The sequence below is a fragment of the Balaenoptera musculus genome, chromosome 18 (assembly GCF_009873245.2).
Source record: "Balaenoptera musculus isolate JJ_BM4_2016_0621 chromosome 18, mBalMus1.pri.v3, whole genome shotgun sequence".
NCBI lineage: Eukaryota > Metazoa > Chordata > Mammalia > Artiodactyla > Balaenopteridae > Balaenoptera > Balaenoptera musculus.
Window position 1 is genome coordinate 46,736,795 of NC_045802.1, and position 14,028 is coordinate 46,750,822.

Here is a 14,028-nt window from a genome sequence, read left to right on the forward strand (position 1 = left end):
TGTATGTCTTTTTGGTACATACTTTATTTTTATTTAAAAATTTTTTTCTCTCTTGGATACAGGTTGTTATAGGGTAAGAGCCCAGAAATTTGAGGCAGGCCTGGGTGCAAATTCCGGCTTTGTTACTTACTTGGGCGAGTTACTAACTTTTCTTAGTCTCAGTTTCTTTATCTCTGAAAAGAGAATAATCTGAAACTCTGTGTTAGAATTTTAGAGATGATTAAGTGAAAAGCATATATATACATGAATAGCAAATATAAACATAAGGCACTAAAACGTTGGGCTCCTTTCCTTTGTATTGGTTTGTACACATGCTGACAGGAGTCGTGCCAGTTCAAGTTTCCTCGTAGTAAAATCCTATAGAGTTCATCTCTGACTTTTGATCACAAACCTCTCTCTCACTTGCTATTCTAACCGAGACCCAAAGCCTCCTACTGCTTTGGGTCTCGGTTAGAATAGCAAGTGAGAGGAAAGGAAGAGGCGGCGGGCCATAGTGAAAGTGCCAACTTTCCCCCAGCCTAGGGAGGAGGAGCACGAGAAGCAACAAACAGTTACTGGGATGGAAGGGTATGTATAGGAAAAGTATAGGGGGAGAGGTGAGGCTCCAGAAAATATTTAAGGAGAGAAAGCATTTCTTCAAAGTACTAATGTGAGATTTTTAAATGTTTAATTTTTTTCATTCAATTAAATACTTATTATCTTTGATTATATTAGATACTTTATTATTTCATTTTTATCCTGATGCATTTGTAGCCATAAATAGACAGTTAAATAAATACCTAGGTATGCAGACATTTTCTGAAATTTTATAAGCTTTCTCATTTGACAAACGGCTGTAGAAAATAAAAAGTATGATAATAACATGGTATGTTAACTGTGCTGACATAATATTGTCTTATCTATCTAGTTGTTTGAAAATCCCAAGGTAGTATCGTATAGAAAAACTAATAAGCAGCTATTTAGTCCATTAAGTCTAATGAGAGAAATTTAGAGACGAGGAAGTAGACCTAACAGAGTGACTTAGTTCTTCTCATTATTATGTTATGTTTTTCTTCTTCATTTCTGTTTTACATGCCTTCATGAGAGACATTCATGCTAGTGAGTTGCACTTATATTTTTTAAATTGTGTGTACATTTTGCAACAACTTTAACTCCTTACAGAATTTAGATATATCACTCTATTGTGTCACACTAACTTTGCTCCTTGTTTGTATGTCTGTTTTTTAAATGTTTTTTGAATGTTGTCACATCTCCATCCTACCACCTTAGCCATTAGGTAAACTACATTTTTAGAAGCTTTAATCTTTCTTGTAGCTCATTCATACCTATCCTGTCATTTTGGTTTCTTTTTCCTTCATTCCCTGTGATTTGTTTTTATCTTACACTGACACCCAAACCTGGAAATAATCATCTTAATTCACTGGTTTTGTCACACTTCAGAAAAGACTGTCCCTCATCAGATTAGTTTATGATACTTTAGTGTTTTCTACCCTGGCTTGAACCGACTTAGTAATTTCAGTTTTATAACACCCAAAATGGTTAATATGACTCCGTTTATTCATTCAGTAAAGAGTCATTAAGAGTTTCTTATATACCAGGTGATACACTAGATCCTAAGAATCCAGAGATACATTAAACAAGATTCTTGCACTTGAATAACTTTTAATTGTACAAGGCACTGTTGTGAGCATTTCACTTATATTTGCTCATTTAGTCAACTAGAACTCAATATTCCCAAGTCTGTCCTCAGAGATTTTGATGCAGGAGGTCTAAGGTGGAACCACGGCATCTAGAATTCTTACAAGTACCACAAGTGGTTCTGAGGTCATCCCTGATTGGGCAGATGGAATCAAGCTAAGGAGTCATCCTCACCCTTAGAAAATAAAAAAGTCTTCCTAGTGATCCAGTTCTACTATCAAACTATATTATTTTGAAGACCCAGGACTCTGGTTTCTAGATCCCTATTCAGGAATTTTCTGAGAGTTCACATGGAATTCTTCAGCCTATTTTCAAAACACATTTATATAAGTTAAGATTTGTAGTTTTTGCCTGTTAATAGGAAGTTACTCTAAATAACTGACCTTTATATTCCTTTTTGCCTTATACAGTACTTTGTGTGTTAGCTGTAGTAAGTTGATATCCTTTCTTTGCACTATATCTTCTGGAAAAATAGGACAAAACCATGATTAGCTTACATTCTGCTACTGTTCATACTTGACACTATTCTTCATAAAAGCATCCCCCCAAAGTGTATTTTCATATGACTTTTTTTTAAGACTTCATTTTTTTTTAGAGCAGTTTTGGGCTCACAACAAAGTTGAGAGGAAAGTACATACAGCAAACTTAATGACATTTTTTAGATTCAGCTTTATAATATTCTGATCTTTTTCTTTAATATAGCCAAACGCTCTAGGGTCTGTATTGAAAGCAGCATGAGATAGTTTTGAGTACTCTGATGCACTGATATAATAAATACTCTTGGTTCAGAGGATGATTCAAGTTGAATTTTAAGTGTTGTCATGTTGCCAACAAAGAGAAAACAGCTCCCCATTCAAACACTGTTATAAAATATTTTACTCTAATTTTATCTCATGCATGCTTTGATTTATTTTAAGGCTACATTCCTTTCATTATATTTGTTTCACTTAAGTACTTACTTTTATCTTCACATACCTGGTATCAATTTTTTGCCTTTATAGACAGCCAAATATTACTACATATTGTTTATTAATGACATTACATATTTTATTTGATCATGATATGATAGATGCATTGAATTACTCTAAATGCATGCTTGAAATTCTTATAAATCCATGGTACAGTTGTTAAACATACTCAGCGTTTTTAACTCAGCAAAAAAAAGATCTCTCACATTCATTTAAGAATTAGTTTGTAAGCCAAAAATGACAGATGTAGTATTACAGCTGAGAAGTGGACTCGTTGAAGAAGTCATCTAAATGGCAGAAACATTTGGGCAGATACCCAAACGCCTTTTAAATTCCTTCCTCATGTCCTGTAGTAATCATTGTTGCAACATTGATGGTTGTTTTATAAGTTTTTTCTGCCTCCTTTTTCAGTTTTGAAAATTTCACACTTGAAATGGAAAGACCAGAGTTACTAGAATTCTGTTTCTCTATAATGTTATACATATATCTTTAAACTGCAGTCATTGCTCTTCTAATTTTCACTGAAAATAGTTTGGATTCAGTATCTAAGTATATATTTTAAAATTTTGTAATATCAAGATGACAAAAAAAATAAAAGAACAGTTGGTAGAACACTAGATAGCAATAATGTATAAAAGTAAAATCTTTAAAATAACACTTTCCATTTCAATGTCAATGAAAAGAAAGCAATTTCAGATATATTCTGTAATATATATTAATTGTTCTAAACATGTCTTCTACCTTCAAAGCTTTCACATGGGCAACGTGGTCCTATCAGTAAATTTCTCTCATTACATACAGCAATTCTCGATTAGAAAACAAACACTTCCCACTGGGAGGGCATATTAACAGGATAGTAAATTGGTATGTAATCCGAATAATAGGAGATTCTGACCTACTCCCCCTTCTAACTGATATATAAATTCATATAATTGAAGAATATAACTATATATTTAAATATTAAAGATATAATGATATGAAAAGTTATTTTTAAAGAAATACCTGTAGAAATTTTCACAAATCCTCCTTTCAAAATTCAATTGTAAGTTCTGGTATTAATTTATATAAATATAAATGTGAATATAAATGTGCATTAATTTGAAATATGTAAAACTACATAAAATTGTGTTTTTTTAATTTGGGATTTTGTTTTGTTTGCTTTTTTAAAGTAACGGATTAGAAGTTGTAGATTAGGTCTGGTAGAGCAGGAGTACTTATTTCTGGCTTCAGAGATCTTTCAGGTGTTTTCAGGATATTAAAAAACTTAACCAACCAAAGATTTAACTTTACTAGACAGTGATGATGTAGTGATAAGTACTTCATCCCTTACTTGGCTGATAAATACTTTTATTTTGAGAAGTAAAATATATGTCAACCAAAATTATTTAAATGGAAGGTGCTTAAGTTTACATTTTTTAATTGCCCATATCAAAAATTTTTGAGTTGCCTTTAGCAAAATTACTTTTAAGTCAAACCACATAATGTAAAAAGAGTAACTTTATTTCCACCCTCCCATCTCCCAGATACCTTTACCTACAGTAATATCATTTCTCCCAAATGTACACTTTTCTTTTTAGATATCTGTAAATGTCCTTATGTGATTTTAGATATATCCGTGATACATGTCTAAATATGTACATAAGTAATGAGTCAAGTTTATATTTTTTTAAAGAAACACATCAGGATATATGGATCCAAACAATAATATCCTCCACAAAGTAGGCACATTTGGGCCTCATTTACTTTTCCCAACTATCCTGGCATTGCTCAGTATGGTTACTTTTTATAGCACAGTCCTTGGAGCAGCCTTTAATTGTAAGAGCCTTCTTCCTTCAAAGATGTATTTTGTTTCTGGAAATTCATACTTTGCTCAGAGTAAAGAATAAACTGGGTACGACTATTTGGTATGAACAATGAAGTAAGAAATTGGGGAGAGGCTAAATGTCTGACAATAGAGGAATAATAAAGAATGGAAAATTATGTGGCCAATAAAAATAATATTTATAAAAGGGGTTTAATAGCATAGGAAGATTTTTAAGTTATATCGGGGGGGAAAGGATAGCGAATTCTATATGAAGATATGATTTACATATATAATGTGCATAGTAAACATGTTTATATATGATAATATCAAATATTGGTGAGGAAGTAGAGAAACCATATTTCATACACTTCTGGTACCATTTTTAATTGATATTGCCACTTGGGAGGGAAATTGGGCAGTATCGCTTAAAATTTAAAATCTTTTGATTCAACAATTCTACTTCATGATGATCTTTCTTAGAGAAACATTCGCTTGTGAACTGGAGGCATTATTTAGGGTGGCCTTTGAAGCACTGTGTATAATTAAAAATTGGAAACAATCTAAATGTTCATCAGTTTAGGATAAAATAAATGAATTTTAGAATTAAATGATTATGTCCACATTGTGATCTACTGTGTAGCAAATGGAAAGAATGAAGTAGAGACATGGATGGATCCCAAAACATATTCTTAGGTGAAAAAAATTTACAGAGTGTATGTGACATGCGCCACTTTTTAAAAAACGAAAAAGGAGACTGATATATCCTTCTGTGTATAATACACATGTATTGTTTAAAAAAAAGAAAGAAAAACCACAATGAGGATGCACAGAAAAGTGATAAATAGGAGATCTTTAATCTTTACTTGTAATATTTGAAGTTTTTTTCCCTAAGAATGGATGTGATAAATTACAGAATTAAAAATAAAAACTTGAAAATATTTACTTGTGCAGAGAAGAAGGAGATATATAAAAATATAAACAGCAATTATCATTATGAGCTTACAGTTGACATTTTCTTCTATTTTCTGTATTTTCTAAAATTCTATAATAAATGTATTATTTGTATAATCAAGACAAAAATTTTAAAGCCATTTTCAAAAAGACACACTATAAATGATGAAAGGACATTTCTTATGTGGCTTATGAATTACCTCAGAATAAAAATGAATTCAAAGCATTCCTTAAACAGTGATCAAATTGTTTGTTCAAATAAATGTCTATTTCCCAGTCCTGTGAAATAGTAGCATTCATCCTGATGTCACCAATGCATTTGTTAAAAATTCAGTCCTCTTCGTTCTAGTTACAATTCATATAGATTAGACTCTCTAGTAAATCCATTAGTATAGTTTGGGTAGGTAATTTTAACTGCTGGTTTAAGATACCAGGTTTCAAATCAGTGTGAAGGACTCCTATTGCCTTCATATGTTTAACATTGTATCTCTTTAAAATGAAAAAGTCTTTATTATATAAATCTTATATATAATCTTTACATATAATCTTTACTTATAATCTTACATATAATCTTTACATGGCCAGTAAATATTTTTTTTATTAATCACTTATTTTAGTTCTAAAATATAGGTTTTATTAAATCCTTTGCTCTAATATCACCTTTTAACAGAGAGATGCCTTCCCTGCCCAACCTCTTTAAAATAACACCACCACTAATATCTCTATCATTCTCTCTACCCTCACTCTACTTTATTATTATTATTAGAATTTATTAGCTTATCACCTTACGTTTGTTTGCCTTTGCATCATTACAATGTGAGTTCCTTAAAGAGTAGTGATACTATTTGTGGTTCTCTGGTACCTAATAGTACCTGGCACATTTAGGCGCACAATAAATATTTTTAAATGAATTAGATGTTGAGGAATGAAATATTCTGGTTGGGACTTTCCTGGTGATCCAGTGGTTAAGACTCCACGCTTCCATTGCAGGGGGTACGGGTTCGATCCCTGTTCGGGGAACTAAGATCCCTCATGCCACGCAGCATGGCCACAAAAAGAAAAGAAAAGAAACAAGAAAAAAAAAGAAAGAAAGGAATATTCTGGTTAATGGAAAGTTAGTCCTATATAAAATAACAGATATGAAAGAGGAAATAAAAAGTGTACTTTTGTAAAAAGTATTGTGTCTTGTACTTCATACTCGTTATGCTTTAAATATGTAGTTGATAGAATACCCGTTAATATAAAATTAGATATAGATCTATAAATATAGATATACAGATAGATACTATTGAGAGCAAAAAAAATCTTTAGGGATAATTGAAAAATCAGTGGTTTAGTATCTTTAACCTAAGATGATTAGCTTTTCCTCAGTTCATAGAAGCAGAAAATCCAAACAAACAGGTTTTTGTGTCTTGTTTTTGTTCTTTCCCCCTCAGTTCTTAATTGGCATAAGTGGATCTTAGGGTTTGGTTAACTATCTCTCTGACTCATCCAGAAGCATTTTCAGCATGTGGTACAGGGCTAGTAATACATGCAGAACAGGTTCAGAAACACAACCGAAATTCTCTGTAAATAGAATGGAAATGAGTTTTATCCCCTGAGAATTAGAAATAGCAGGGACAAAGAGTAGTTAAGGTGTGGATTAGTTAAAATGAATAATTCAAAGGGAATTGAACATCAACTCAATGAAGCCTTATTAAAAGAATAAGGAGAAAGAGGAGCCCGAAACACCAAAATAAAATGGGATTGGTGTCCCACTCATGTAAGCAAGATTGATTCTCAGTTGCCTAGAGATGGCAGCTTCTGCCCTTGTCAACTCCAGTTTCCCACAGCGAAATCCCTATCTGGAGTCTCAGGCCCATCTCTGTTTCAAAGCAATTTTTTTTTTTTTAATACATGTAGAAAGTTTATCGACAGCGTATGCCCCATTTGCTTGTGGAATTTAGAATTAAATTATCCTCCCCAACACAAAGGATTTAGTGGTCCAGCCATGACTACCTGCTCCCATGTATTCTTTTAAACCCCACAGGTATTTTCTCTATATTGACCCAGAGTCCCTTTCAAAACTTTCTACCCAGGGTCCCTTTCAAAACTTAATCTAACTGATGCCTAACTACTAAAATCCTTCCCTGAACCCTTGCCTGTAACTGGAAATCCTGTTACTTTGCTTAACTTCTTTTACCAATCTTCCTTGTGCAGGTGTTATTTCCTGTGCTCTTTATCTATCCATAGTTGTCCTGAACATAGACAAATGCCTTGCCTCAGCTGCTTCACTGCCTTACTTCTAAACTGGACCAGCTCTCAGAATTTCTTAATGGAAGGACCACTTACTGGTCCTGGTGATTATAGGAACCTCGCCACTTAATATAATATTTTGGGGTATTTTGCCTTAGAAAGTCTATCTAGGAAATGAGATTAGATAATTCGGTTCAGAATAAATATCCAGTTTTATTTTTTATTTATTTATTTTTTAAAATTTTATTTATTTATTTTGGCCATGCCATGCGGCATGCAGGATGCAGGATCTTAGTTCCCCGACCAGGGAATGAACCCGTGCCCCCTACAGCGGAAGCGTGGAGTCTTAACCACTGGACTGCCAGGGAAGTCCCATATCCAGTTTTAATATTGGGGAAGCCATGAACATTTTGTGGATAAAATTCAAAGATCAGTTGTTGTTTCTCATTGCAATAAAAACTAAAATGAATAATTATAGGAGTCTGACTTTCTTACCAGTGATAATCTTGTTGCTAGAGATGGGAATAAACATGCATTGCTTGGCTTAATACATCAGAGTGTAATGAGCAAACTTTTCACCATCGTATATATGTAAAGACTGCTGATGTAAATATTGTTATGAAAACCTGTTGTTATTCAGTGTTTTATCTGGTGCTTTTGTTCAAGTGAGCTCTCCCATTTCTGAGAACAGAATTCCATGTTGATGTCTCTCCTGCAGTTACTTCTCAGCACTGCAGAATATGCCGTGCAGCTTGGAGTTTAATTCACCATAGCTGAGAGCATTTCTTATGGGTTAACGTCTCTGTTGTTTCCTGTCTAATTGCCGATTTTCACCTTTTAACAGGTAAAATTCTCGTTTGTCCAGCCCAAAGTACGTTGCAGTGAATATTCCTTAAGAGCAAAAACAGTTCATTCTAGGTCCTTATATTACTATTTTTAAAGTAGTATGTGATTTATGAGAAAGTCGTATGAAAACTAAAAACCCAGCTAGCATAAAGACTCATCTAGTCAAATTGGGGGCCTGGGCTAACAATAGTTGGAGATTCTGATTATACTTTAACTTTGTAAGAAATGTGACCTCTTAAGGTTACTATGCTGAGTTAGGATGTCAAACATCAACTTGTTAACATGTGAATAATATTGACTTAGTTCAAATAAGATGTTCACATTAAGAGGATAAAATGAGAAGTCTGAGTCAACAAAGTAAAATGTGACAGGTTATATTAGCAAAACAAGTAGGAGGAAGTTACCTGAGATTGTCAGCCTGTACCCTTGTCCTCTGTTCCTCACTCTGGAACTGCTTTTGCAGCTCTGATGTTTCCTCAGCATTTTCACAGTTCAACTTAAATTAAAAGAGTAACTATTATTACGAAGTCAGAATGATTTGAGGCAGATTTTCTTTTACTGTGTAAACAACATGAGAATAGATGAGTCCTTTAGAATTATCATTTGAGGGGGGTGGTGGTGGTGGGATGAATTGGGAGATTGGGATTGACATATATACACTGATATGTATAAAATAGATAACTAATAACCTGCTGTATAAAAAATATATAAAATAAGTATATCTGGTTAAAAAAAAAGAATTATTTGGAATTGAATTTGGTTCATAGAAGTGTCATTTTATTGTATTCCTTTGACAAATTATACACCTGAAGTGATTATTTTTTCACTCATATAATTTGTTCATTCACTATTCGCTATAACTACTAAATGCAGACCACTGTGTTAGACTATAGAGACACAAAAATGAAATACAATCGAGGTCTTGTCCTCTAAAAGTTTACAATGGACTGAGTCAAACTTGCAAACTACTAAGTAATAAAAATAATGTTTCATACCAATAAAAAAAAAAAAAAAAAGAAATGTCATTTTATTAAGCTTAGTATCCTCAAATTTCTAGGAGATAACTACTTAACTGTTCAGTATAGGGGAAGAATAATAGTGCTAAAAGTAACTTTCAGGTGCCACATAATGAATAAGGAGAACAGGTGAAATCTAAAAGCTAAGTCTTTCATTTCCTGTTCGGAGTTAGCATTGACCTCAGAATTAACCACAATGTCCTGAATCCAGAAAAAGGCAAACTTTGCAGTTTAATTTTTTCGAGACAAATTCTTTTAAAGATAAATATCACATTCCAAATGACTTATCAAGAATTTATTTCAGTAATGAAGTCTAGTGTGTCTCACAGTTTAACATACAAATAGGTATGGATTTCACATACGTTTTATGCATTTATATTTATAAGACAGTTTACCCCAGGGAGTACAGGGCATTTTCATGTCAGTAAATTGTTGAATTAATAAATTTTTGAGTAAAATAATTTTTTACTGCTTCACATCCATGATGATGGCTGTCATCAAAGAGACAATGGTAAGTTTTGATAAGGATGTGGAGAACTTGCCACCCTCGTAATTGCTGGTGAGAATGTGCAACCACATTGAAAAGCAGTTGGCAGTTCCTCAAAAAGTTAAAACTGGAGTGACCATATGACCTAGCTGTTCTTTTATATATACATAAAATTAATGCCTGGACTTTCCAGAAAGTTAGAGACACAAGCTGACATTCACCTTAAAGCCTTGGTATGAATTAAATAATGTGTAGCAATATGCTTGAATGGAACTTCCACCAATCTGATTGTGAGATGCTTTTACTAAAGATAAGAGTACCAAGAGTGAAGTCGCCTGTAGCAAGTATCTAATGCCTGTTTTCTCTGGTTATACTTTGAATGTTATTGTCACTTACAAGAGTGAAATGACCTTTACAACACATTTGAAAGTTTATCTGAACTCAGAAATGTCGGTGAAGAATACTATGTAATAGTGGAAAGATCATTCCTGTAGACTCAAACATAGCTGAATTTGAGACCCCACCTGAAATTTACGAGCACCTTCTTCCGGTTTAAAGAAATTAATCAATCTCTGAACCTCTGGTTCTTCATCTGCAAAATACCTACTAGAGGTGTTGTAAGGGTTAAATGAGGTACCGTGAATAAAACAGACTGTGCTCTCTGCTTCCCGCCCTGCACATACTCTTGTTTCTACTTCCTGGAGCACTTTCCACCCTGTACCTCCTCCTGCTGCGCACACACAAACACACACCTGCACAAACTGAGTTAAGTCTTCTTCCTGTAGGTTCCCTTCGAACCTAGGGATTACCTTATTGAAGCATTTACCATATTCTATTGAATTTTCATATATATTTGCCTCTCTTCCCCAGAAAACTAAGTTCTTTTTTTTTTTTTTTTTTTTTTGCCACACCACGCAGCTTGTGGGATCTCAGTTCCCCAACCAGGGTCTCAGTTCCCGGAACAGGGACTGAACCCTGGGCCACAGCAGTGAAAGTGCCAATCCTAACCACTAGACCACCAGGGAACTCCCGAAAACTAAGTTCTTTAAGGGGGAAGAAAAAAAAGAAAATATATTTTGTCTTCCATTGTATACAGATTTACCTGGCATGGTGTCTAGCTCAATAAATATTTGAAAAAATGAATTTTAGGAACATCTAGCATTATACTGGGTTCATAATAGCTCCCCGAAAAGGTGTAATATGTCTTTGTTTGCTTTCTGTTAGAACACAGCCAACTTGAAGCATTTTCAAATCTATAATATGCAGTGATTTATATGTTAAATGGAAATGTTTTCATTACTAGCTATACCTATGCAATGAAGAGAATGTTTCTTATCTGTGTTGTAATAGACTGCTTATCGTTTTATATTTATCTTTGTAATTTGTACATTGTATTTTCTTGTAATATTCAGATATATCTATTTACTAACTTAATTTATTTTACAAATATCTCAAGAAGATGCAGGTTAATGTGCATATTCCATGCCATTCTTCTCCATCTGATATTATTTAGACTTAGATGAAATAGCAAGTTTGGAAACAATGCTATAGGTTTACGAAGGCCTATGAAATATATGGAAATTAAGTCATTTTAAGCAATATAACTGAAACTTGTTCTTACCATTTTTTATTTTAAATGTCTTACAAAATAATAATAATCATAGACAGGTAATAACTATTCTTGGATGGAAGGAATGAAAATAGGGGAGGAGTAGAGGAAGTTTAATTGGTATGTTTTGTTTCCTGGACTTAGCATATTTCCATACATATGCCTCTCTAAATTATTTACAAAAGCTTTGCTGAATAAATAAAAGTTATTAACTGCATAATAATATGGGGATATAGAAAAAAGTAGAAGTAATGTTTATGTTTCTATAGATCGAGATTTCTTTAGTGTTTTATAATTTTCTTCTTTCAGGTACAGAGAACTACAACTTAGTACAGAAAGCAAAGTAACAGAATTTCTCCATCAAAGTAAAATAAAATCTTTTGAAAGTGAGCGTGCTCAGCTTCTACAAGAGGAGACTGCAAGAAATCTCACACAGTGTCAGTTGGAATGTGAAAAATATCAGAAAAAATTGGAGGTACATATACAAACTTTTCTTTTAAAATTAACACAGACTGTAAGCTCCGTAAGTACAAGGTCTATATCATATTGAGCTTTATAAATAATATTTGTGTTATGTATGAAAACGAGCCTGTGTCCTTAAGTTTTAAAGATCTCTTATCAAGAGGACATACCTTCCTCATTTAGATAAAGAGGTGGAAAGAAGGGATGGACCATTTCTAAGAAAAGAAATGCAAATTGCCATAGGTCTGTTTGTTGTTTTTAAAATGCTGGCAAAAGTACCCTTAAATGGGAAATCTCATTTAACTAGAAAATGGAGGGTTTCCCTGGTGGCGCAGTGGTTAAGAATCCTCCTGCCAATGCAGGGGACAGGGTTCGAGCCCTGGTCCGGGAAGATCCCACATGCCGCGGAGCAGCTAAGCCCGCGAGCCACAACTACTGAGCCCGTGTACCACAACTACTGAAGCCCGCACAGCCTAGAGCCCGTGCTCCACAACAGGAGAAGCCACTGCAATGAGAAGCTCGTGCACAGCAATGAAGAGTAGCCCCCGCTCCCCGCCACTAGAAAAAACCCGCGTGCAGCAACGAAGACCCAATGCAGCCAAAAATAAATAAATTTATTTAAAAAATAATAAAAAATTAAAAAAATAATAACACTGAATGAGGGACTTCCCTCGTGGTGCATGCTAAGACTCCATGCTTCCAATGCAGGGGGCCCAGGTTTGATCCCTGGTCAGGGAACTGGGTCCCACATGCCACAACTAAAGATCCCACATGCCACAACTGAAGATCCCACGTGCTGCAACTAAGCATGGGACTTCCCTGGCGGTCCAGTGGTTAAGACTTCGCCTTCCAATGCACTGGGTGTGAGTTCCATCCCTGGTTGGGGAGCTAAGATCCCACATGCCTCATGACCAACAAACCAAAATGTAAAACAGAAGCAATATTGTAACAAATTCAATAAAGACTTTAAAAATGGTCCACATCAATAAAATCTTTAAAAAGTAAATAAAAATAAAAATGAAAAACATGGAATGAAAGGTGCAGTAATATCATTAACATGATTAATTAGCTAATGATGTAAGTATTCATTATAACAATCTTTCAGAAATTTCATTTCTGAAAAGTACTCTGTTAAGTAAAACTAACAAAATAGAGTCTCAGAAAATAAAGCCTTAGGGAAAAACATAAAAACAATGTTAAATAATACATATTTAAAGAAACATAAGTAAAAATTGTAGATGATGCTTACTTCTAAACAAAGCAGTGTTCAGCATTTAAAACTTCTTCAGGTACCTTCTTTGGGAAATTGCTGCAGTCATAATCTGCTACTGCTGACTCTCCCACACATTTTAGATTAGCTCTGATTTTGTATTCATCTTTTGGAATTTTTCATGGTTTAATTTTATAATTCCTAGCAGTTTCTTTTTCTTTTCACATTGGATGGCTGTGCTTGAGGATGTGTTTGGGATGGGGGGTGAGGTTATATTTAGGAAGGTAGAGAAGCACTTCCCCTCTCTCTGTACTGAAACAAAGATTTCACTAACCAGTACTTCACAACATACAGCGCTGATGTTTTCTAAACCATTCTATTCTATTATTTTTAGCTGGTTGCAGTTTAAATTGATTTCTCGACCTCCTAAAGGCTGCGACTTTAGGAGGTCTATGGGAAAGTGGTACGAAAACCACTTTCCCATAGACCTACCCACTTGGTCTGTGGCTGCAGGTGACTAATAATTATTGTGTTCTCTTGTGTAAAGGTCTTACATGGAAAAACAACTTTGTAAAAAATATTATGATTCTAAAAACTTTGGTTGATAAAGCTGAGGCTGTAGGGGAGTTTCTTTACAGCTTCTCCTTTGTTAAACTAGGATCTTTGAGAGGACAAGGACTGTTTATTTATTACTGTGTCACCGATGCCTAACACAGCGCCTCACTCATGGTGGATGCTCAAT

At 34.0% G+C, this 14,028-nt stretch overlaps 1 protein-coding gene across 3 annotated transcripts in view; it reads left to right on the top strand.

The window, feature by feature from the left end:
• PIBF1 (progesterone immunomodulatory binding factor 1) overlaps positions 1 to 14,028 on the top strand; it is a 201,443-nt gene that overhangs the window by 102,451 nt on the left and 84,964 nt on the right. For all 3 annotated transcript variants that reach the window (XM_036832007.1, XM_036832009.1, XM_036832010.1), the window contains exon 11: positions 11,924 to 12,089. In XM_036832007.1, the coding sequence (XP_036687902.1) occupies positions 11,924 to 12,089 (166 nt within the window). The remainder of the gene's footprint in view (positions 1 to 11,923; positions 12,090 to 14,028) is intronic.